The sequence below is a fragment of the Vulpes lagopus genome, chromosome 18, assembly GCF_018345385.1.
Source record: "Vulpes lagopus strain Blue_001 chromosome 18, ASM1834538v1, whole genome shotgun sequence".
Taxonomy (NCBI): Eukaryota; Metazoa; Chordata; class Mammalia; order Carnivora; family Canidae; genus Vulpes; species Vulpes lagopus.
The window spans coordinates 1,208,114-1,229,033 of NC_054841.1; the positions used below are offsets into that span (position 1 = coordinate 1,208,114).

The 20,920-nt window shown below is 68.7% G+C and overlaps 1 protein-coding gene across 1 annotated transcript; it reads left to right on the plus strand.

The window, feature by feature from the left end:
• The first annotated feature begins 4,928 nt into the window (after nt 1–4,928).
• On the plus strand, nt 4,929–14,107 carry LOC121478171. Its single transcript, XM_041733062.1, has 2 exons — nt 4,929–9,125; nt 10,383–14,107. The coding sequence occupies exon 2, from the start codon at nt 12,648–12,650 to the stop codon at nt 13,560–13,562; it is 915 nt and encodes a 304-aa protein (XP_041588996.1). The 5' UTR covers nt 4,929–9,125; nt 10,383–12,647; the 3' UTR covers nt 13,563–14,107.
• The last annotated feature ends 6,813 nt before the right edge of the window (nt 14,108–20,920 follow it).

Genomic DNA, 20,920 nt, shown 5'->3' on the forward strand with positions numbered 1-20,920 from the left:
ACACGTCGTGGGGGACCCACCGCACCCAGGGGCCAGCCGCAGGATGTCCAGCGGGGGGCCGCTCTCACGGTCCTGGACGACGTCCTCCAATCTACCCACGCGAGCCCCGGGGCAGCCCTAACGTCGTCCGCGTTACGCTGACGAGACCCCTGCTTCTTGTTGCGAACACCCACGTACTAGTGTTTCTATTTTTTTCTTATTTCTTAAAACCAGTCGGGTCGAAGCCACGCGGCAGGCAGCTAATGCGCACCCACTGCTGTCCCAGGATGGCGGAGCTGAGACGTGACCCCCCACCCACATCGGCCAGACCACACGTGTGTGCCACGCTTGGCACACGAAGGCTGCCTCCACGTGCCACGCGGCCCCTGTGCATGCCCGGCCCACACCTCCTCTTGCAAAGAGTGTTCTGGTTCCTCTCACGTGAGCCCGAGTGATTCCGGTGGATCCGCCCCCTCCCCCCGCCCCGTGCTCCAGTGACCCCGGCCCGGCCCGTGAGCGTCCACCCGGGCCCCCCTGCCCGCCTCTTTCTCTCGCAGGTGAGCTGCTGCTGCCCTGGTGGGAGGCAGGAGCCCGCAGCTGCCACCTTAGCCCGACCTGGGCGGGGCCGGCCCAGATGGAGCCGCCCAGAGGAAAGGAGCCGCGAGGTGTAGGCCCTACACACTTCTGGGCACCTAGTTTGAGGTTCCGGACCCGGCCCGAGGGTCAGACCTCTCGGCCCTGAGCCACTAAGTTCCCTTCTGAGGTGGGTTCATACCCCGGCGACACTGAGCCTGGACGCAGGAGCTCGGTGGACCCGTCCCTCCCCGGGCGGCCCTGCCGCGCAGCCTCTGCCCCTTGTCCCTGGGGTCCAGCCCCGGGCAGCGCCGTGTGTCTGGCGGTGAAGGGCAGCAGGCCGCAGGCACGCACCCCCGTGAGCGGGAGTCGCAAGGCAAGTCCAGGAAGGAAGACGCCCGGCAGGGCCGCCACGTACCGAGCCGGTCACCGAAGCTGCTGCAGGAGACTGATCAGATCTTTGGCAACAGAAGGTACGTCCGGGGGGTGGAGACAGGACCCCGGGCTTCGGGGGGCTACAGTGGAGGCCCATCGAGGCAGGAGAGCACAGGGGGCTGAGCGCAGGGGCCCAGGGAAGGAACACGGGACGGGGGCTCCCCTGGAAGGGGGGAGCGGAGTCCTCCTCTTGCGGGGTGGCCGGGGAGAGCCCACAGCCCTGGCTTCCCCACCTCACTGTGAGCCTCCCCCCGACGCGCCGTGTGCACCCCAGGGGCCAGACGCTGTCACACAGCCCCAGCACCCCTGCCCTCCCTCAGCCTCCCCTGCCCGCTCAGCCCACGCTAGGCCACCTCCCCAAGCCATGATAGTGAATTGGGTCTGTGTGCTGGGGGGCGGGGACGGGGGGTGTCTATGTGAGGGTGTGAGTGTGCGCGCACCTGCGTGAGCATGCACGTCACCGTTGCACGTGTGCCTCGTGTGTGTGCGTGTACCTGCAGGTATTTGGGAGCCTGCACAGGCGAGTGTGTGCACGTGTGCCTGGTGTGTCCCCAGCAGTAAGCGCTGAGGCCTGGACAGAACCGAGCAGCAGCGACACACAGAAGCGCCCGGGACCCAGCTGCCTGCGGAGCGAGCAGCGCCACCGTCCGAGCGGCTCCGAGAGTGGCCGCGCTTCCCCAGAAGGTGGGGGGCGGGGGTGCGGATGACGGGCCGGGCTGCACCCCGAGATCACACCCGCCTTCCCCAGCGGCCACGGAGCTCTTCGGAGGCTGCAAAGTAGCAGGAGGGGAGCCTCCCCACCCACAGGCGCCCACGCCGTGCCCGTGGCGCAGGACAAGCCGCCTTGCTCGCCGTCGCTCACTGTCCACACGCCGAGTGTTTGGGGCTGCGTAGAGCATCTCAAAGTCATCCAAGAAAGAATTTCTTTCAAAGGAACATTTTCTTGACCACAACGTACTGGGCATTTCAGGGCCCTCGTAGGCAGGACGTGGCCCCGCGGGAGCCGGGACTGGGGTTCCCGAGCAAAGCCTCCAGGCCTCTGGCCGCTGAGCCAAGACGCCTCCCGCCGCGCGGACGGACGGTCGCAGAACCACGGGAGGCAGATGTGGAAGGGGCGGCGCGGGGTGCCCGGTGGGGGGGGGAGCAGGCCGCCGTCTCCCTGTGCGACCTCGAGACGTTCGGCCAGAAGAAGCGTAGCCTGGAGCCGTGGGACGCGCGGCCTTCCCTTCGTGCAGGGCCCTGGGGCCCGGGTGCTGACGCACGTCCCTCCGTTGCCCTCCTTCGGGCGCCGAGGCGCACAGGTTGTACTTGGGAGGCCGAGGTTGAAGGGCCCGTCCCCGACTCCTGCTCGGGTTCGCAGAGGCCCGCCTTCACCCGCGTCCCCCAGCTTCTTCCCCGGGTGCCCAAGGTCGGCGTTGGCCGAGCGCACAAGAGCACGGCACTGGGACGACCCCGACAAGGGACCCCACGGCCAGGTGCCAGGGCTGAGGGGCACCATGAGGATGCACTGCGGAGCCCGGGTCAGCAAGAACGGAGGGCTGGGCCCACGGGCAAGGTGAGGCCACGGGGGCTGCGCCGGGAGCCCCCGGGGACATCAGGGCTTTTCAAGAGGGACGGAGTCCGCAGCCTGGGGGGAACCCTGGCAGCACCAGGGCTGCCACGAGGGAGCCAAATCCGCCGACGGGGGGTGCGCGGAGCAGCTGGTGACACGGAGCAGGGGCAGGCTGGTCCCACAGGCCCTCCAAGCACAGGGGACAGGGTCAGATGCTCACACCCCCTCCAGGTGGGGGGCTCCCACCCCGCTGCCCCTGCTCCCCAAAAGCCTCGCCCGAGGCAAGATCCTCAGGCCCCCAGGAAGCCGCACAGCAGAGCCCGGAACCAACTGCAGGAGCCAAGGCGGCTTCTGCCCCTAGTGGCCCAGGCTCTGCCCGTGGAGGGACCCCATGTGGAAGAGGCGGGCCCAGGACCCACAGCCCCCTGCATGCCAACCCAGCCCGGCTGGGCCACGGGCACGGGCCTCAGGCCGCTGACAGGCCCGGCCCCAGGGGGACACGGGCCCGGGGACCATGACAAGCAGAGTGTGAGGCCCCCTGGGTGAACCCACGTCCCTGTGCCCCTTCCAGGCCCCTGGTGTGGTGTTCGCCCAGCTGGGCCCTGGCTCCCCATGGACACCTGCTCCAGAAATTGGCACTAGCTTGTGGGCACATGCAGCTAAAGCCGTGCAGGCAGCCGGGGGGCCTGACCAGACTGCCCCGCAGTAAACCTCCGGACCCGGAGCGCAGCCCAGGCTGCCGGGGCTCAGGCCCGGGCCTCCCTCTGCTCGTTGGCCTCCTCCCATCCCTCGCAGCTCGGTGAGAGCTGGAGCTGGGCCTCGGTGGGCGAGCGGCTTCCCCAGGCGCCCCCGCGTTCCTTCACCAGCACCTCGTAACTGCTAGGACCAGGAGCAGAACAGGGGCCCCGGGTGTGTTCTAGGCCTTTCCGCGCACACAGTGCCCAGCGTGTGCCTCTGCTGCTCCCTCTGCACTCGGCCTGGCCCAGGGCTGGCGGACGGGGCCTCAGGGCCGCCTCCCAGAGGGCCGCGTTCATACGGCCCACGAGCTGGGAATGACTTTTATATTTTTGCATGACCGAGGGTGAGAAAACCCAAAGGAAGGGCCGTGTTTCAGGACGACTAAAATCACGCAACTCGGCTCCCAGCGTCCACAGCTCCTCTGGAGCCCACGGAGCCCGCCGTTCACGTGCCGCCCGGGGCTGCTTCCTGGGGCTGTTCCGCCCTTGGCCCCGTGAAGCTCGCCTGCTGCCCACCCGGCCCCCTCTGGGGTCTTTGGCCGCCTACCCCACGGCATCTGTGTGGTCAGCCGCGGCAACGGGAGCGGAGCGGGCAGCCGGCCGGGGGCGGGGGGGCGCCGGGAACCGCTCCAAGGAGTCGGGAGCTGACGTCCATGCTGCAGGTGGACGTGGGGGCCAGCCTTTCAGCTAGAGGGGAGCTGAGGCCGGGCGCAGGGGGCGGGCGGCTCTGGCCACCATGGGGGGTGGGTGCAAACTGTCCCCAGTCAACTGAAATGCTGATCGACAGTGGAGGCGGTGAGGACCTGCGTCCCTGTCCTGAGGACGAGGGGTGTGCCCGCGTCCCCGTGCAGCATTCCACACCGGCCCGAGAGCTGCCTCGGGCAGGAACCAGGCAGGAGGGCGGGGGAGGGCGGGGGGCAGGGGGAGGCCGGCCTCGCCAGGTCCTCGGTGCGGGCGGGATCCGAAGGCGGGCTCTTTGGCGGGTGCCCAGGAGAGAAGCCCCGGCTCTACCTCCTGTGTGTCCTGGACGCGCGGGCCGGGAGCCCTGTGGCCCTGCAGCGGGCGGTCCCAGGGCCTGAGGTGGCTCAAGCGACTTCTGCACAAACAGATGTGGGGCCTTGGCGGGCCGCATGCTGGGCCTCCCCGCGCGGCCACCAGGGCCATGGACGCCTAGCTGGGAGCGGCCTCCCGGGGCCAAGGTCACCTTCAAGGAGAAAGTGGAGCCAAGGTGGGGAGGCGTCTGTCCGGCAGGACAGGGGCCGCTGCCCAGACCCAGCTCGCACGGCCCCGCGATGCGCTTCCCAGCAACACTCTGCTGTGCAAACACGGGCGGCTGGCGAGGGCTGTGGGCGCGGGCGGCCCCAGGGAGGGCACCTCTGAGGAATCGCCCGGGAGGAGGGCAGGCGGGCCTCTGGGTGCCGGTCTCGGTGGGGGGCGGGGGTTCGCTTACTTGGGGCTGACCAGACGGCGCTGGGCCTCCGTGTGGCCTCCGTGTGGCCTCCGCGTGGCCGCCGTGTCCTCCGGCCTGGCTGACGGCGCGATCAATGCACAGCTACAGCTGGTTGAAGGGGACCAAATCCATTGAACAGTTGATTTGGTTCCATTTTACCAGCTTTAGCAAAGCATTTGGCTCCAGGGTCCACGGGAAGCAGCGACGTGGATGACACAGTCGTCCCCAGGGAGACGTGATGTCCGGATGCCCAGGACGCCCAGGCTCTGCCCCCACCTCCTCCCCCCGCAGGGCCCACCGCGGCTGCGGCCCCTCGTGCCCGGCAGGGACCGTACATGACAGGGGAGTGCCAGGGGTGGGGGTGGAGGTGGGGGCCCCACGGCAGACAGACGTGCTTGCACACGCACACGCACGCACCCGGGGGCCCGGGCACAGGGGCTCCATCCCCTGGCAGCACTGCCTCTGCCCTTCACCTTTCCGGGCACCACAGCACTGGCCACTGCCCCAGCCCCGGGGCCCAGCCAAGACCCTCAGGGCCCTGCCCTCAGGGGGCTCACCGCCTGCGGACGGAGACCCCTGGCCCCAGCCTGCATCTCACTCTCAGCTGGAACTGAGGCAGGACAGGCCCGAGTCCCACCGGAGCCGTGGGAAGGGGAGGTGGCCTCGGTTGCAGCAGGGGTCCCCGGAATATTCCAGGGAAGGACCCCCCCTCTCGAGTGGCTGTGGGGGGTGAAGCAGGACACGGCCGACCCCACTGGTGCCCTGGGGCCCCGGGCCCCAAACCTGCGGCCTGTGGGGGATGCGAGGAGAGTCCCCTCGGCCCCCCAGGCACGGCCCTGCAGCCGAGCGAGGACAGCACGGGGCAGCCGGGGCCGCACAGACCTCATCACCCTCCGTGACTCTGACGGAGCAAGTTCCTTTTTAGAAAATTAGTTTTCCTGCCAGCACCCAATTCATCAGCACCGATGACGAGGGGGGACGGCGGCTTCGGCGGTGCCAGGGACACGGCGTCCCGGGTGTGTGGACTTTCCTCTGAGCACAGACCAGCCCTGCAGCGTGGGGTGACCGCACCTGCCCCCCCCCCACTGCCCCGGTCCCTCCTCTGTGCCCGCCCTCCCACAGCCGCGGGGGCAGGTGCTCAGTATCAGGCCCACCCATGGCCCCTGCGGGCGCAGAGCCCAGAGCCCCCCGAGACCTCGGCCCCTGCCGCACCTGCCACCGTACCCCTCCTCAAAGAAGTGAACCGGTCAGCGCCACGGGGTTCCTCCTCTGGGAACGGCCCTGGCCTTTCACCCCAAGACCAGCCCCCGAAGGGCAGCAGGAGCCCGGGGTGGGCCCCCCCGTCCAGGCTCTTCCTGTGGCCAGATCCCAGCTCTGCGCACGCCCTTTCCTCCCGGTTCCAGAGCATGTGGACGGCGGTGGGGCGCCCCAAGGATTCCCAGAGCCGGCCGGGGTGCTGGGGGGCTCCCAGCCCCACTGTGCATATTCCCAGCGAAGCGGGGCCATGACGAGCCTCCGCGTGGCCGCTGCCACAGATGGACACCGTCCCTGGGGGACCTGTCATCCCCGAGTCCAAGCACATGCCCCACACCTGGGGGGCGGCCCAGCCCAGCATCCACGCCACCTCGCCCCTACGACACCCTCAGTGCTCTCGGGTTCCGGTCCATGTGCCACCAAATCTGTAGGAATTCCCCCCAAATAACAGACCTTCGCTTCCACGTGGCATCCCTCCTGGCCTGGGGCCTGTCCGGCGCGGCCCTGGACGTGTCAGAGCACCGCCGGCTCAGCCGGGTCCCTGCTCGGGGCCAGAACGCCGGGGGGCGGTGGTCTCCCAGGGGCCAGGAGCGAGCGCAGCAGGTGGCCTGACGGGTTCACCCCCGGTTCGGGCAGGGGCTGCCTAGGGACCCCGGCGGCGTGGCCGTGCAGCCTGGGCCGGGTTGTGTCCTGCGGCTCGAAGCCCTGCACACCGGCCCCGCCATCCTGTCATCCCGGGGAGGGGGCCCGGGGCTCAGGATGCCTCCCGTGGCCGCCCTCCCGGGCCTGAGGCCATCCAGCCGCACACTCTCGCACCCCCATACGGCCTTGTCTGGGGAAGGTTCTGGCAACTGTTTATTCAGGGAGTGTCCGGCCCACGTGACTCGGGCCCGAGGGGCTGGCGGGGCTGTGTCTGCGGCACCCCCGGGGCACAGTCCCTGTCTGTCTGACTCGGTTGCCCAGTGAGTGTCTAACTCAGTCTGGCAGATTTTCTGCACCCCCCACCTGGGCGTCCGGGGTCTCAGCCTCCGTCGGGGGCTCCCGGCTGCCCCACGAGCCCCGGTGCCCTCAACGGACCACGGCTCCACCCAGGTGCCTCTCGAGCCCCCGCCCAGGCCCCCTCGCCGGCTCGGCCCCTCCACTCACCTCCACCAGCGCCTCAGGAGCCCCCGCCCCTTCCCGCCACGGGCCTCGGGGCCTCTGAGCCCAGGACCGGAGGGAGAGCATGGCCGAGCCCAGAGGACGGCCGGGGAAGCGGACAGGGCCTGGTGCCAAGCCTTCACCGTGACTTGCAAACGCGTCACGACGCCTGCATTTTCGTGCGCGATGCCTCCCGTCACAGGGAGGAGGGCGCCGCGGCCCGGGCTGCAGGGCCTGGAGAGACGGGCCGCGTGTCCGGGAACCCAGCATCCGCGGGCCGTGGGCGCGGCTGGAGCGGGGCAGCGGCTTCCTCAGGACCCTCCCCGCGGCCCCCACGCCTGCCTTTCCACGAGGGTGAGACAGAACCAGGCTGCAGCCAACACAGTGTGTGCGTTTTATGAACCACACAATTAAATAGGTTTTAAAACATCTGCTGATGGAATCGTCCCGTCCGGGGACGTACACTCAGCATTTTTAAGCAGCAACTGATACTGGATGTGGGGAATCACTGCGGAACGCTCCGGCAGCCCTGGTAAAATCGATAGAAAATTAGATGCTATGAGCGTGCATATGTGCCCAATTAGCTATGATCGGAGCAAACGGTGACGCAGGTGAAACGCGGTGCGTCCGCCCAGACTTGAGGCCAGCCTCACCCCCGAAGGCCCCCAGTGGGGCAGGGACGCCCCCGATGCCAGGGCCAAAGGGCTGCGCGGCTGCTGGTGCTGCCCTCAAATGCCCCCCAGGGCCCAAGCAGCAGCTGGCACCTCCTCCAGGAAGCCCTCCTGCATTTGATAAGGGGCCTTAGACTCAGAGTGAGGACACAGTGAGCGGCTGAAGCTCCCCGGGTGACCTGGGCACACCAGGCTGCCCCTGCCCAGACCCTGAGCTGTCCCTCAGTCTGACCCACCAGTTGGGGGCACAGAGAGGGCTTCCTCGGTCTCTGTGAGCCTCGGTTTCGCCATGTGGGAGTGCCAGCCTCACACCGTCCGTAGTCCTTGCCAGCCCATGCCCCTAACCACTGCTACCACCTGTCCCAGCGCAGAGGGCGGCCCTGGGCCTTGTCCCTCCCATGCTGCCCCACGGCCCCCACCCAGGCACCCAGACACAGCACCCACTCAGGGCAGAACCACCAGATGCCCCAGAAGGAGGCGTCAGCGCCCTGCACAGCAGGTGGGACGGCCGGGTCCTCAGGACAGAGGTGCCACCCACCTCCCCTCGGGGACAACCAACAGCAGAGACGCACGTGGGGCCGAAGACCCTGCACTCGGAGGTCACGGGGCGGGGCGGGCGGGGGTGCAGCTGCGCACCCCCAGCCAGCACAGGGCCCGGGCGCCCGGACCACGGCAGGGGTGTCCCAGCCGCAGCGCCCGACTCCCACCGCCCGGGAGCCCGTCAGCAACTCCTATCTGGATGCCTCTTGTGCTTTTTACTATGAAGCTTTTAAAATTTAAACATCAGTAACCTAATATGTCTCCGGCAGCAACGTTACCTATTAGCACTCAGATTCACCACGAAATTAATTTTTAATCCCAGATTTTGGTTAATTATTAAAATAACTAGCAAAGAACTACGGTTAGTCCCAGGAGCGTGAGCAGCACCAGCCCAGGGCCGGAGCGAAGGAGCCTGCCCGGCCTGCGCCCGCGCTGCTGGGTGCTCTCGGGGTGTCTCCAGGGGGCCCCACAGTGTGGCAGCCCCGCCCCCAAACAGCTCTCGCCCCGCGCGCTCCCCCAGCCGGATGCCCACCTAGACCTGCTCAGCCCGCGTCCGTGACCTTCCTGTCTGTTCAAAAAATATACATGTATTATTTCTCAACACTGATAAAAGTTTAACATGGAGTTGCCCGGGATTTTAATAAACGTGTCACCAAACGAGCAAAGTGAACTGATGGGGCCCGTCCTAGAGATAAATTTCGCCTCTAACAGGCCCGGAGAGCAGGGCCGCGGGGCGAGCGGGGACGCGGGACGAGAGGGGCCGCACGACCGTTTTGCTGTTCTTTGCAGAAATGGTAAGATGGATTTTTGTGTCTTATTATCCCACAGGTGGGGCCGGGGTGAGAGCCGGTGTAACGGCAGGAAAGCGAGGCGCCCGGCCGAGACCGCCCCGGAGAGCCCTGAGGTCAGGGCGGGCGGCCCGGGAGCAAATTCGCAGGCCGTGAGGGCCACTCGGCACCACGGCGCCTCCGCGCAGTCCCCGTCCCCCCACCCGCAGACACGGACCCCAGCGACCCCCAGGGCACAGGGAGGGCTCTCCTCGCCGGGGCCGGGGCCGGGAGACGAGCAGGACTCCACTCAACGGGGCGCATCTGGCCCTGAACTCTGGCAGCAGGTGCAGACGTGCCCCGTGGCCACTGGCCTCCAGCCCCTGGGGGCGGCGCCCGGCTCTCAGGGGGCGTCGGGCAGGTCCTTTTATTCCCTCACTCAAGGTCACCTGCTCCACTGGCTGCAGAGCCGGGCGAAACTCCACCGTTAGAGATTCGCTTCTTGGGTTAAAGGTGGAGGGAAAGCGAGGTCCCCCGGGAAGCCACTGGCCTATAAGCCTCAGGGGCGCACTGCTGTGTGCAGCACAGGAGGCCACGGCCAGTGACAGACAAGGAGGTACGGGGGGGACCCTGGCGACAGCGTCCACGCTGCAGGACGCAGCCTGCAGGAACCAGGCCAGGCAGAGGCCTGCTGAGCATACACAGCCCCCAGCCCGGGGTTGGGGTCCCGGCCCACCTCACCCCGCCGGGGTCTCCAGGGCTTGCCTGGACTTGGCTCGCCTGGACTTGGCTCCCGCAAAGGGGGCAGGTGGGGAAGGACAGGGCTCGGAGCCCCAGCCAGCCTGCACTGCTGTCACCGCAGCCGCAACTGTGCACTTGGGTGGTGGGTGGGGTGCAAGGAGGCCGCCCCTGGGCCTCCCCCGGCCCCGAGTCATCTGAGTTCAGCCTCTCCAACTGGACAGCTGAGAATGTGGACTATTTATACCGGCCAAGGCGGGCAGGCGGCTGCACAGACACACAGCCCGGGCGCCATATGTGGGCATGACGGTCGGCAGGCAGGCCTGCCAGGGGGACAAGGACCCAAGCGGCACGTCTGTCCTGGGTGTCCTTCACCCTCCAGCCTCCCCCGTCCCCCGTGACAGGCTCCCGGACAGCTGCCTTACCCCCGCTGCTGTTAAAAATACTCCAGCCCTGAACCTCCTGTCCTGTCCTGTCCTCTGTGCCCCAAGCTAGACAGCTAGACGCTTGGCCCCAGGGAGGTGACCCCAGACTCTCCACCACCAGATCCGAGGGTGTCCACTCCCCTGGACGGGGGAAAGCCAGTGACCCTGCTGCCCGGCCCTGGTCTGCACACCAGCGTGGTCTGGAAGGCGCCTCTGTGCCCGGTGTCCCTGCCCTGCCACACACACCGGGCCGCACCCCCACCCCAGCACGGGAAGCGGACCTGGGCCTCAGCAAACGCAGGCGGATGGTGCAGATCTGCAGCGCCCCAGGGAGCAGGTGCCAGCGCTGCCACTTCTCAGGACCCGTCGCCCTGAGTCTCTGTACTAAGGAGCAGCCGCCAGGCTGTCAGAATGGCCCTCCCGTCCCTCCCGTCCCTGCCCTTGAGATGCACACAGCCCCACATGCCGCCTGCACGGCAGCGCCCCGGCAGCAGCTCTGCAGCAGCCCGCACTGCTCAGCCGCCACCCCTGCAGCTGCAGCCCCTCCCTGCTGGGCGGGCCGGGCCTTCCCAGGGCCAGAGCCAGCCTGGAACTCTGAGCCACGAAGGCTGCACCCACTGGAACCCAGGAATGCCGCCCAGGAGCGGCGCCCAGCTCTGGCCAGCCGGGTGCTCGGCCCCGCAGGGCCGGCGGAGAGAGTCCGGGGCAGGACGCAGGCGGAGCAGACTGCGGGAGCTCCTGGGGGCCCCTGGCGCAGTGCTGGGGACCCCTTCGCCTCCTGAAAGTCACGCCAGCCTCTTGCGACCCGAGGCTGCCGCTGGTGGGCCAAGGGCAGGGGCGAGGCCCGGGCCCCCAGGCGCTCCCGGCCGGAGCAGCAGCGGGCGTCAAAGGCGGGGAGCGAGCGGCGGGGAGCGGAGGCCTCTGCAATGGGACGTGCGGCCAGGGCCAGCCAGCGAGGCTGAGTCAGCACAAAGCTCGCAGGAGGCCCGGTACCCTTTATGCTAAGGTGGCACAATTAATGCAACGGCGCTGGCCCCGCCCCCTCGCGCTGGCCCCGCCCCCTCGCGCTGGCCCCGCCCCCTGCCCACCGTCCACTTTCTGCCCCGCAGTCCCTCCAGGCTCCATCCTCCTGGGCTGTGCCCTGGCCCTAAGGATCGTGTTCCCGGGGCCGGGGGCGGGGGGACTTGCAGTGCCCGCTGTTCACTTTGATGGACAGGCTGCGGCCGCATAAACACCGTAAAAACACCGTCCTGGGGGGATCCTGATCATGCAGTGGCCCCACCGCCCAGCAGTCCTCAGGGAGATTCCTCATGCCCCCCACAGATGCTTTCACCAGGGCCCCCCCTCCTTGAAAACCTTGTGCCATAAAACGCGTTCTTGCCCGTGACGAGTGCACGGTCCCACCGGAGACGCGAACGCTGCCTCCTTGGAAGCAGGTGCCACCGCTTCCTTGGTCACCTGGCTACACACACGGAAGACACTTTGTGGTCCACGTAGATGCACGCACACGGCGCCACGGGGCTGCCCCCACCAGCCGAGCCCCTAGCACGGAGCGTGGCCGGATTTTGTGAGCCGTCACCGGAAAGAGGCGAACTAATTTGATAGGTGGAAATTATGAGCGCACAATCCCCGGAGCCACCGTCTCCACACGCGGAACCCAGGCCTTGCCATCGGACTGCAAACGTTTCCCAGCTGTCCCGGGACACCCAGGAGCAGCCCTGCTCCAAGGGCTCAGAGAAAGGGGCACGGGCCACCCCTCCCAGCCTCCATGTCCCCGCACAGCCTCACAGAAACCACCTGGGTCCCCACGTAGCTGGGCAAGCCCTATGAGGGTGCGGCCTTGACCCCCCCAACACCCCAGACCCCTCTGCCTCTGCAAGGGTCCCGGGGGCCCCAGGGCGGCCTGTCGGGGGTGACAGGCCATCTCAGAAAAGCCCTCTGGGCAGAGCACACACATAGGCCTGCCGGCCTCTCCTGTCCCTGCAGAGAGGCCCAAAGACCCGACTCAGAAGCCACACTTGCTCTTGGGTTCCCTCTCCGGCTCCTCCCCCGGGAAGCCAGGAGCTAGAGCTTCATGTACAGAAAGTTCCAGCCGCCCCCGGGGCTCCCACGGGGAGGCGTCCAAGTGGTGCCCGTTCTTATTTTGGCCAATCAAGAGACGGGTGGCAATTTACAGCTCTCTCCCTGCGAACTCGCTAGCTTTATGCTCAGTCAAACCTGATTCCCAAACACTAATGCTTTTATTTAAACACCACATCCTGCAGTAAAGCCTTAATGTACAGCGGGATGCATCTAGGGGAAGAGCCGTGTGTCTGCGGCCAGCCCTGGCGGCCACGCGCCCTGCTACTTCCCTCCCTGTGGCCGGAGCTGGAAGCATTGGGTGAGGATGACCTTCCCGGGGACGCTGGGCACGGACCCCCCCAGGGCCCAGTGGCCGGAAGGAAGGCCATGCCCAAGGACCATCCTACCTCCCAGCTACGGGTGCCATTGGAGCGACCCTCAGCTACAGTCGCCCCTGGGAGCTGGGAACTGCGCAGGCTCCGAAGTGGGACCTCCGTGGCTCAGGGCACCTGTCTGCCCCCAGACCCCGGGCTTCCAGCAGCTGGAGGAGGCGGCCTACACACCGGCCCCTCCCCGTCCCACTCCCTATGTGAGAGCCGCATTCCTGCCAAAGGTCAGGGTGTGGGAGGGGCTGGGGCACCTGCCATGGGCCTCGGGCAGCAATGCCAAGGACGCCCAGAAAAGCAGAGATGACACACACGTTGGAAAAATAGCCCTGAGGCGAGGAGGACGTGCCCTGGGCAGACACACTGGCTTCCCCGCACCCCTAGGGCCAGGATCCGGCCGAGAGGCCCCTCCCGCGGTGGCCCAGCCCCTGGCAGCCGCCCCAGAGCCCTCTGCCCTCTGCCTCGCCGGAGAAGGACCTGCGCTGTGGGGCTCGGCTCCGCACACCACACAGAGCATCTGCCCTCGTCCCCTGGGCCACCACGGGGTCCCATCACGGGACACCCCAGCCCCTTCCCCCAGCCGGGACCTGGGGGTGGCAGAGCATGCAGAAGGGGTCTGGACTCATCCCCGCAGCTGTCACCCTAGGCAGGCCAGGGAGGCCTGGGGGCTCGGGCTGCTGGGGGCAGAGGGCAGGGCCAGGCGGAGCCGCGGGGCAGGGCCGGCCACCCTCGGCACCTGTGCCCTCCGTCCGGGTGCCCCCGGGGTCCAGGGCTCGGGCGTTTCAGAGGCTGGAGTGGAGGCCTGGGGCCTGGGGCTGCAGGTGCCTCTGACCCCACTGCTGCCCTGGGCCTGACCCGGGACGCGGAGCCACGTGGCACCCTGGCCTCTGCCTCTCGGCGCAGCCCCTGGAGGCAGGGCGGGGTGTTTCCCTCAAGGAGCCCCCCACGTGGCCGCAGGAGCCCCTTCCCCTCCTTCCTTTCCTTGCTCGGCCTGGCTCCCTGACCCTTTGGGGACACGCTGCTTTCCCAGAGTCTGCGAGCTGCTTCCCGCCCCCTGCAGACAGCCCCTTCTACTGGCGGATGACCCCGTCCAGGGTATGCGGAAGTGAGGCCCCAGAGCCGCGGGCACTCGACCTGCCCCCCCAGCCCCCCACCCCCGCACGGACCCCACGCCTGCCACAGGGCCACCTTCCCTCTGCCGCAGTCAGCACGTTGAATATTTAATGTCTGATGAACGCTTCCACCTGCTGACACAGGCAAAGTGACAGAACAATACCGGCAGGGGACAGGTCCGTCCGCTGACGCCCAGGCAGCCTGCCACGGAGGCCTCGCCCCGGCCGCAGCCGCCGCCCGGCTGGCTGGCCGTCTGTCTGTCCCCCGGGCGACCCCGCGGGCGAGCGTTCCCCACCTGAAATACATACTTCTTTACATTCCATAGCTTAGCAGGTCCATATGGGCATATAAAGAAGTATGTTCCCCAAGCGGGTAGTTCGGTATGGACGTGGGCTCAGGGAAGGGGCCCCAGGGAGGATCCACACCCGGAGCCCGCGCTGTGCCTGGGGCCAGCACACCGCGTCCCGGCTCGGCCCCCGCCCGCCGACCTGGGCGCCCTCTGCCTCCCGCTCTCCGGGGCTGGCACACGCGCGCGCTCTCGAGAATCCCTCCATTCGCCCCACAGTGATATGGTTTTGCGTCAGTGGAACAAGAAAAGCAGGGACCCGGGCTGCCACCTCCCACCCTCACCCCGGAGAAGGGATGCGCGTTTCCTCTCGGAGACGTGCGAGCCTCAGCCAGCACCCTCCCTCTCCATCTGGGCACCTTGTCCCAGCCAAGCACACGGGGAGGCCAGAGCTCAGAGGGAACCCACCCCGAGTGCTCGGGGAGCAGCACCGCTCGCCGTGAGCCCAGGTGGGAGGACCAGGAGACCCCGGGAGGGGACAGGCCTTACCTGGGCATCTTGCGGCCTCCTGGGCAGGTCCCTGGTGGTTGTGCCTCCCAGGAACCTGGACCCCGCGCGGGCAGGGCGCTGTCATGCCTCTGCCTCTGGAGACACGCGTGACAAGGACAGTAGCAGGTGGACCCTGCATCTCCAGAGGGCGGCTGGGAGCTGCTGGGAGGTGGTCCTGCCACCACCTGCCCCTTCTGCTCCTGGGCCTGGCCGGGCGGCTCCTGCTTCCCATCTCTGGCGGCCGCCGCCGCCGCCTCCTCCGGCTCCCTCCCTCCCTTCTTCGCCCTCTCCCTCTCCTCTGCACTCCTGGCGTGTCACCGCCTCTGCCGGGGCCACCTGAAAAGATGCTCGCAGCAGCGGGCCGTCACACAGGCACCCGGGGGCCACCGAGCACTGCCCGCCCGGCGACACGGCCCGGCCCACCTGGCTCCCGGTGGCACCTGCCCGGCTCCCACCAGGCCTGATCAATACCAATTTACAGGCAAACGCAGGGGCCGCCTTCCTGGTGATGAATTTCCCGGGGAGCACCGGCTTCTAATGAACCCGTTAAAGAGGTTTAAGTAAACTTAGCGCGAGGCAAGCTAAGCACTTCGAACGCTTAATTGTGTCGATACTGTTTCTCACTGCGTCTCAGTCTGCCCGTGATGCAGGAGTCGCCCCTCTTCCCCAGCAACTTCTCCGGCCACCCCGAAGCCCGGAGAACCACGGAGAGCCTGACACGGAGCAGCGTGGCCTCCAGGTCGGGTGCCGCCAGGGGGAGGCCACCCCCCAGCCTGGGCCCGGGGGCGTCAGCAGCGCACGGGTGAGGTCCCGCCGTGGCCAGGCTGAGGCCTGTGGCCGGGCGGCGGAGAGGGCGTCACACGTTGCTGGGCGCCTGCAGAGGGAGAGAGCAGGGGACACGCTCGCGGGGACAGGGGTCTGGCTGGGCACATACACAGACCACCTGCACCCGGGGTCCTGCTGCCTAGGCAGCACTAGGCCCCCGGCCTCAACACACCCCCAGTTCCATCTGCAAGACAAGGCCCGGGGCGACCCTGTGCGCCCTCGCCTCCAGGCAGCCCACCCGTCCCGCGCAGACGGCTCAGGGAGGGTGTCCAGATGCTGCCACCCCCAGGGCAGGGCCGCGTCTCCGCAGAGCCTGCAGGGTGCACTGGCAGCTAAGCAATTTCTCGAGTCCCTGGGCTGTGGCAGCCGCACCAGGCACGGCCGGGCTGGGGTTTTCCTTGCTGGGGGAGGTGATCTGGGCTCCAAGAAGCTCCCCAGTGCAAGGAGAGAGCCACCCTGCAGGAAGATCCTGAGGAGCGATGTCCCATTTTCATGTGGCTGCTGTTATTTATCATCCTCATGGAGCCAGAGTGAAAAAGGCAACCGGGACACCCCCAGGGCCCCGCTGCCCCCTGCACCCCAGGATGTGCCCTCCAGAGACCCTCACCCGGGAACGGAGCCTGGCACCTACATCTCCCCTCCTCGCCCCCCGCGACCAAGGAGGCCTCAGAAGCCCTGCTGGGGCCTGGGACCCTCCTCACGCTCCCCCCCTCCCCGGCCTTCACACAGACGGTCTGGAGCTCAGGGCAAAGTCGGGGCTCCAAAGGGCAGGGGGGCAGCCCGGGTCCAACCACAGCCCCCTGAGCCTCTGCCTTTCTCCAGCAGGAACCCCGGCCACTTTTCAAACAGTTTCCCGTCCTGGCAGGACAGAAGCAGCAGCCGCCTCCGAGGGACCCCACGGGGGAGGGGGGGGAGGTGAGCTGGCACCCAGCCCTACCTCGTCAGCTGTGACCCCCGCCCCAGCCGCGTGGAGGTCATGCTCCCCCGCAGAGACACCTGGCTGCTCCCCACCCCCACCCCACCCCCACGGAGCCCCCGGGGTCTCCGCCCACCCCCACGGTGTGCACCCAGCACGGTGACCCCCCACCCCGACGGGGACCGCGGGATCTACGAGAGTAGACCCACCCCGGGGCAGCCGCGGGCGACTCCCCTGCCCCAGCATCTCCACGGTTAATGCTGCAAGTTCCAAGGTAAGTTTAAGCACAGTCCCCACTCCGGGCGCCGAGCTCTGTGCCGGGGGTAGGTCAACGGCGCCCCCCCCCCCGCACCAGGACCCCCATCTGCCCCTGGGCATCCGGAGGCAGCCGCTGCCTCCGAAATGCCCGCATGTCAAAGTTCGTGCATCCCGGTTGGACGCGCCCTCCCGGCCTGCTGGCTGCTGGCTCTGCAGTTTTCCAAATGCGGACGGAGCCGCGAGCCAGGAGCAAACTCCAAAGCACCCCCGTAGGAAGCACGCGGCCGGGCTCCCACCCACCGGCAGGCACACCCCCACCGCGGCGGCCGGCAAGTTTGTGGGGCCGGCCGGCGGCTGGGCAGGACTCACCGCGGAACCCCTCCGGCCGGGCTGGCGACAGCGGCGGCAGCGGGCGCAGGGTCGCGGCTCCCGGTACGATGCGCCCGCGTGGCTCCCGGGGAGATGCTGCAGCCGCGCCAGCACCATCCACCTTCTCCCGGAGCCAATCGCGAATGCAGGGGTGGGGGAGGCCGGAGCTCGGAGGCGACCGCACTTGGGGGTGGGGGGCAGGCAAAGAGAAAGAAGACACCGCGCACCCCCCTCCGCACCCTGCCCTTCCCCCAGCCCTCCCGCAGCAGCGCAGACTTAGCAGGAAGGGAGATCTTGAGGAGAGAGGGAGAGAGAGGGAGGGAGGGAGGGACCAGAGGCGCAGGACTGGCGGGCGATGCAGAGTTACGGAGGAGCCACCTCGAGCCGCGCACCTTGAGCCCCTCCCTGCTCGGGGCTGTGTCTGCAGACGCTCCGCACCCCCAGCCGGGTCAGTGCAAGGTAGAGGTCAGGGTGGAACAAAAGGGGCCGGTCCCGCGGGTGTGCAGGCTCGCACATGCACACAGCCCATCGCCGAGACACACGCAGGGGGGGAGGGGAGGGCGAGGGAGGGGAGGGCTGACCCGAGGGGCCGGAGCGGGCGTGGGGGCCCCCCTCGGGTCAGGAGCCGGCCTCACCTTTGCAGTCCTTATATACCCGGCCAAGCATCCCAAACACGCGGCCCCGGCCAAGTGGCCCCCTCGGGCTGTGCTCCCTGACCATATTTAGTAAAGCAGGGGAAAAAATAGCGTGTCAGCTGGGCCTCGGCTGGCCGGCCACCGGGAACAGGGTGGGAGCGCCAGCGCCATTGACGGCGGTCCTGGGCCCGGGCTGCTGTCCTCGGCCCCTCCGCCCCTCCCCACGGGCCTCCCACCGGCTGTCCCTGCCCTGCCGTCCCCCCTGCTATTTTTAGCCTCGCCCAGTACAGAGGCGCCTCCGGCAGCAGGGCAGCAGCCTCCCAGGCCACGCAGCCTGCTCCTGGGGGAGACCCGGGCGGCCCCCAGGGCTCGGGCCAGGCGGGGAGGCCTGCCATCGCCGCCCTGCTCTGGGCCTCCGGGGACTGGGTCCCACTTGGTGCCCTTTCGCCCAGAATGGGGGCCGGGGGTCAGGTGATGACACAGCCTCCGGGGCTTCCGGAGGCTCCCGAGCCGGCTCTGAGGCATGAGGACCGCAGGTCACCTTGGACAGCGAGCCAGGCCACCAGGCTTGCCACAGTCTGCCCTGGGCCTGCCCCCGGGGGCCTGCATGAGCACAAGACCCCGGCCCCCACGCCCGCTCCGCTCAGAGCGCCCCCATCCCGGGGTCAGGCCGCAATGATGTAATAGTGCACACGGGCACCTGTCCTCACGGGGCCTGGCCGCGGAGGCCGACCGTCTCCCGCCACTGCGTGAGCTGCGTGGGTGCCCCTGGAACACGGGACGGGGCACTGCAATAGCAGGGTGCAAGCCTCGTGGGGAGGCAGGGACTCCACTAGCCTCCCTGTCTGTGGAGTCCTGGCCAAGTGTAAGCAGCAAGATGCCCATTGTTCCAGAAAGCATCCACCAGCCTGGCCCCTCCTGTGGCTCGCTGCAGGTGTGGGGAAGGGGTGTCTGTGCCCCTCTAAGCAGGCCCCCACGTGCCCGGGACCCTGCCATCACCCTTGGCCCAGAGCTGCAGGATGCCAGGGCACACGGGAGGGGAGGGGGTGCAGAGGGGAGAGGAGGGGGTGCAGAACTACCGGCCAGCAGCCACCATGCGGCCCAGGAGACTGGGCAGCAGCGGGGGCGGGGGGGGGGGGCAGGGCTCCTGGGAAGCCCTGAGCGTCTAGGAGGCCAAAGTGGGGTCCTGGGTTCACCCACAGGAGGTGGGGACCCTGCGAGGTTTCAAGCCGCCTGGTCCAAGTGCTTTTCTGAAACCCCTGATTGTGAGGGAGGGCCTGACCCCTCTGGGGGGGGAGGGGCTGGGAGAGGAGGGCGGCACAGAGCTTGGGCGAGGACGTCAGGGCAGCCAGGGCGTCTGGGGGTCCGCAGGTGGTGGGGGACGGGTGGTGGATGTGTGGCCTGTCCCCGGAGCTGGCTCCTGTCAGTGAGCCTCCAAGGAGGTGAGGAAGGGGGAGAGAGTGGGGAGCAGGCCCCGTCACAGTCACCTGGAGAATCACCCTCATAAGGGCAGCCCGGCTCGCGCAGACAAGGGTGAGGCCCGGGGCCGTGTCTTCCTGGGAGACGGGCTGGTGGGTCCCCAGGGTCTCAAGGACAAAGCCAGATGACAGAGCAGGTTGTTCATTTGTCCACAGCACCAGCATTTTCGGGCATTCCAGAAGCTTCTGTGCGGATTACGTGTTGGTCTCTAAAGCATCACTAAGAGGTGGGCCACCCATCATCCCCTCTGCGGACAAGGAAGCACAGGCTTGCCTGAGGTCCCAGGGCAGGGGCGGCCTGGGAGTGGCCGCCACCTGGCTGCTGCCCAGGCACCTGCTGTCCCCCAGGGCCCCGCCCCAGATGCTGACGGAAGCCCGCCCCAGGGAGACCAGGAGTGGCCCAGCCCCGACCCGGGCGTCCCCCCCAGGCGTCCTCAGGAAGGGGCTGGTGATGCGACGCCGCCTCGGTGCCCGGCTGGAAGAAGCCGCAGCGGTGAGCCCGACGGGCGCCTCCCTCACCCACGCAGCCGCAGGGACGCGGGGACAGGCCTCACGCCGTCGGGGCCGTGGGGTCGGGCCCTGCACCATCTGGGGGCGCCACCGGCACGTGCCGATGCGCCGCCCTCACCAGCGGGGCCACCTGGCGCTGTGGCCGCCGAGGGCTCGCAACGGGGCTGGCGCAGCTGCAGCCCGAGCCTCGGCTTGATCTCATTGGACTCATCCTCGTTTCCGTAGCTGCGTCCGTCCGTCCGAGCAGCCGGTGCCGCGGGGCTCAGGGAACCGGGGTGCAGGTCGGGGAGGCCGCACTCCCCGTGCTGCAAGGGGAGGAGCTCTGGGAGGAAAAGTCTGGGGAAGGGATGGCCGGGCCTGGGGGCCATGCAGGTCAGAGGTCAGGGGCGGCTTCTGTGGGGTGAACAGGGGCCCCGAGGAGCCGCCGGGCCTGGCCGGGGTCAGCTAGGAGGCCACAGGCGCCACAAGGGCGGGATGGCGCAGGGCGAGGGTAGAGCCGCTGGGCCGACCCAGCCCCGGGCCACCGTGGCCGCTGCTGGACCCCCGGGGGGGTACACTGGGGTTCTGGCCGGCCCTGGGGACCCCGCCCAGCAGACGGAGCAGAGGCAGCCACAGAGCAGGGGGCGGTCAGGCCAGTGCACCCCCGGCAGATGGGGCGCTCCTCCCGGGAGCGGGAAGGGGGGTGCCGCAGAGGGGAGGCTGGTGGGGGGGCTCCGCCGACACGGGAAGGCCCGGCCGAGGGGGCCGCTGGGGCAGGAGGCCCGAGGGGGCATGAGCAAGGGCCCTGCTCAGGGGCTGTGGCAGGTGGCGCGGAGGGCCCCGGGGTCAGCCGGGGGGGGGCACCCCGGTGCGGGGCCTGTGGCGCGGGGGGCTGGGAGCTGCGTGGTCTCCGGGCCGGGCCTCTCACCCTCGGGCTGAGCGGGGGGCGGAGCGGCCGCTGGAGACGGCGTTTCCTGGAAGCAGGGAGGACAGTAATGGAGCCCGGAGCGCCCCCGGGACCAGTGGCTTCTGGCTGAGAGCTTTTCCTGGAGCGCCGTCCCCGGGGGCTGGCCGGGGGCGGGGGCCTCCTCTGCGTCCCGCCGCATCTTCCTGCCTGGACAGAGGGGCGCAGCCCCCAGGAAGGCCCCAGCAGGAGACCCCTGGGGCACAGGACGGTGCCACGGGGCCGGCGACTCCCTGGCTCTCTGGGCCTCAGCTTTCCCATCTGTCAAGTGGGGCCGTGGCCCGTGGGCGGTAACGGAGCCCCCACGGTGGGGGGGCTGATGCTGTGCCG

Excerpts from the sequence above, each read along its gene's own strand:
- LOC121478171 (XM_041733062.1), top strand. The coding sequence starts at position 12,648 with ATGACCTTCCCGGGGACGCTGGGCACGGACCCCCCCAGGGCCCAGTGG.